The 3812-nt window shown below is 36.5% G+C and overlaps 1 protein-coding gene across 1 annotated transcript; it reads left to right on the forward strand.

Moving 5' to 3' along the window:
• The first annotated feature begins 2384 nt into the window (after window positions 1-2384).
• LOC113290472 lies at window positions 2385-2927 on the forward strand. Its single transcript, XM_026540073.1, has one exon. The coding sequence runs from the start codon at window positions 2385-2387 to the stop codon at window positions 2925-2927; it is 543 nt and encodes a 180-aa protein (XP_026395858.1).
• Window positions 2928-3812: the final 885 nt, after the last annotated feature.

The following is a 3812-nucleotide window of genomic DNA, read 5'->3' on the forward strand; positions in this document are numbered from 1 at the left end:
CAATATGATTTGTGAATTGGAGGATGATGAGGGTAATGTAGTTGCTGACCAAGATAAAATTGCAGATATCTTAGTTTATTTTTTCATAAAAGGTTCCAGTATCAAGAAGTTAACATAAATGAAACCTTACTGGAGGTAATTCCTCAATTAATAACTGAAGAAGATCAAAACAAGCTTGACATGACTCCAGATTCAAGTGAAATCAAGAAAGCAGTATAGGAAATGAATGCAGATGGTGCTCCAGGACCTGATAGCTTTTCAGGTATCTTTTACAAGTCTTGTTGGGACATTATTCATAATGATTTTGTAGAAGCCATTCAATATTGTTGGAAGAGAAAATACATTCCAAGAGGTCTTAATTCAAACTTTTTAGTATTATTGCCCAAGACCCAAAATGCTAAGAATCCAAGCCAGTTCAGACCAATTGGTCTAAGCAATTTTAGTTTCAAAGTATTTACTAAAATTCTTGCAACAAGAATGAGCAGTTTGATGGGAAAGTTAGTGTCATCTCAACAAGCAGCTTATATTAAGGGAACAAATATCCATGAGCAAGTGATGTTAGCCTCAGAATTGGTCAACGAAATGAAACATAATAGAAGAGGAGGTAATTTGTGCCTTAAGCTTGATATATCACAAGCTTATGATTCTGTAAATTGGAATTTTCTGTTTCAAGTGCTTCAAAAATATGGCTTTTCAGAATCTTGGTGTACATGGCTTCATGTCTTATTCTCCTCTGCCAAAATATCAGTCATGGTTAATGGGGGTCCAAGAAGATTTTTCGCAATGGAGAGAGGCTTAAAGAAAGAGGATCCACTATCTCCTATATTATTTGTCTTGATGGAAGAAGTTTTGAGCAGAGGGTTAACTAAACTAGTTGAAACAAGGAAATTACAATCAATGGTAATTAGAAATGGGATTTATCCTACTCATCTGTTTTTTACAGATGATGTTTTCATCTTCAGTAATGGTTCAAAAAAAGTTTAGAATCTATTCTCAGTTTTCTCAAGTGTTATCAAAACAGCTCGGGTCAGTTGATAAATAAGCAGAAAAGTAAGTGTTTTGTGGATGGGTGTACTCCTATAAGAAAATCTCAAATATCAAACTTATTGCAAATGGAACTCACATATTTTCCAGATAAATACTTAGGTGTTGTACTGAAACCAGGGAGAGTAAAAAGTGACATTGTCTGGCCAATGGTGGAGATGATGCAAGGATATTTGGTAGCATGGAAAGGTAAAATATTATCCTTTCATGACAGATTGGTCTTTATCAAATCAGTATTATGTAGCATTCCCATTTATAACATGTGTGTCTATATGTGGCCAAGTTCCATCATTAGAATCTGTGAAAGAATCATAAGGAATTTTCTATGGACTGGAGATGGTGAAGAAAGAAAATATGATACTTTGAACTGGAATAAGGTGTGAACTCCCTATAATAAAGGAGGCATGGGTATAAGGAGATTGATTGTCACTAATAAAGCTCTTTTGATGAAGATGATGTGGAAATTGATGAATTCAGAGGAAGATTGGGATAACTTTTTTAAAGCCAAATATAAGGATAAAAATGGAGTTTGGTGTAACCAATGGAAATTATCTTCTATATGGCCAGGTTTGAAGTGGGTATGGATGGAACTCAAAAATAACATAAGATGGCGCATTGGGGATGGTAGCAAAATATTTGTGTGGTTTGATACCTGGACTGGAGATGGGCCTTTAATTGAGAGATTTTGTGACAATGTCATTGTGCAGAATAATTTACATCTTAAAGTGCAAGATCTACTTAAGAATGGAGAATGGAGTATTCCCACTGAACTACAAGGTATTATTCCTTCTTCCTTACCTTCAATACATGGAGAAAAAGATATGGTTGTGTGGTGTGGAGATGTGAAAGGAAATTTCACTACTACTGTTGTTGTTGAAAAGATAAGAATCAAGGAACCTAAACTGCATTGGCCCACTCAAATATGGAAACCTTTCTTGCACCCTTGAATTGCCAGTAACATTTGGAACATAAAGCAAGGCGTTTACATGGATGATGAAAAGCTGGTAGATAAAGGTTATTCTCTAGCATCCAAATGATGTATATGTAAACAAGATCAAGACAGCATGACACACCTCCTTTGGATATGCAGTTTTAGTACTCAGATATGGCAATGGTTAGTACCAATCTTTAATTTTCCAATTCCTTCTTCACTAGATGATATCCTTCAATTTGCTGAGCATAAAAGTTCATTTGTTAAGCAAGTATGGATTACTGCATCATGTGCCATATTAAGGGAATTATGGTTTCAAAAAAATAAAGTGATTCATGAAGGTATTCGTCCAAACATGGAGTGCTTTAAAAGAAGAATTCTGCAACTGGTTTTCTATGGAAGTTATAAAATGAATGGAACAAAATGGAAGACAAACTATGATTCAAATACTCTGAAATTTTTCAAACTGGACAATACTAAAGTTAAGAATCAATCCTTGAAGGAGTGTCAGTGGAAGATTCCATGGATTGGATATGTGTTGTTCTGTTGTGATGGTGTGGCAAATGGCAATCCTGGTGCGGCAGGATACGAAATTATTGCTAGAAATCATCAAAGTCAGGTCATTGGTACCATATATGGAGGTGTTGGTTTAGCTACAAGATTTATTGCTAAAGATGTATCTGTGGTTTGTGCTACTGAGTGGGCTATAAAACTGCAATGCAGTAAGATCATAATTAGATCATCTGACAAAACAGTAATGGAAGCTTTCAGTAAGGGTATGGTTCCTTGGTATCTGAGAGCAAGATGGTTAACATCAACAAGCAGATTGTCTGACATTCAACTTGAAGATTGTCACAAAGAAACTAATTTCTCTGCTGAAAGTTTAGCAAGGTATGGAACTGGATTTTCTCAAGGTACAACTATAATTCATAATGGAAGGTATCTTCTTTAGTTCAAGTAGAAACGCCTCATACTACGTATTACAGAAATTGATTGCTGAAAAAAGAGTTTGTTAATTCTCTTCGTCTGTTAAAAGGTAGCCTTGCACCTTTTTGTTGGGCTTTATCCTTATAGGGCCATGTTGGTCATTTTTAGATCTTTTCCTTTTAGTTGGGTCTGTACTGTAATTTAGTGGGTCAGTCCTGTATTTTAATTCTGTTTTTCTATCAATAAAAAATTGTGATTCAGCAAAAAAAAAAAAAAGGACAATCCGGCTCTTAGCTGACCAACATAGATGATCATCTTGTCAGCCGACAAAACATCGGACTGAATCCACCTGTAGTTCAGTTCCATGTCTTGAGTAGCAGACACATGAGGACTTACGGAAGAATCAACGACAGGGGTTAAAGATAAACCCATCCTCAGGAAGTCCGCCTGGAAATCCTCGAAGGTTTTGAGTGGGGAAGGTGTTGAAGCATTCTTTGGAGCCATGACAGTAAAGGGAAGGTGAGAAAGTTGAGAGAAAAGAATGGTAGCGATAAGAACAAAAGCAGTAGCAAGAGAAGTGATAAGATTGGGTTCATGGAAAAGAGAAGGAAGAAGAAACCCAAATAAGGGCTAAAACAAGATATTTATAGCAAATGGGAGACTACCGGCAGAGCAGGTTGATGGCACGTTCGAGGAAACTTAACCGGTTTCCAAAAGAACGTGGTCGCATGAAAACCGGAGAGTGGAGAACGTGGCAGCCAAGGAATCTCAACCGGTTCTTATTCCATTCTCATATAATTCGAACAAAATAAAAAAAGGCAAAATGTAGGTACACAAAATAGGATCGCCACGTGGCCGCACATGAAGGCACGAAATAGGACTGAAGAATCTCACTCAAAGATCCCGGTCA

Source organism: Papaver somniferum, chromosome 6 (assembly GCF_003573695.1).
Source record: "Papaver somniferum cultivar HN1 chromosome 6, ASM357369v1, whole genome shotgun sequence".
In the NCBI taxonomy this organism is placed as follows: domain Eukaryota; kingdom Viridiplantae; phylum Streptophyta; class Magnoliopsida; order Ranunculales; family Papaveraceae; genus Papaver; species Papaver somniferum.

Excerpts from the sequence above, each read along its gene's own strand:
- LOC113290472 (XM_026540073.1), top strand. The coding sequence starts at position 2,385 with ATGAATGGAACAAAATGGAAGACAAACTATGATTCAAATACTCTGAAA.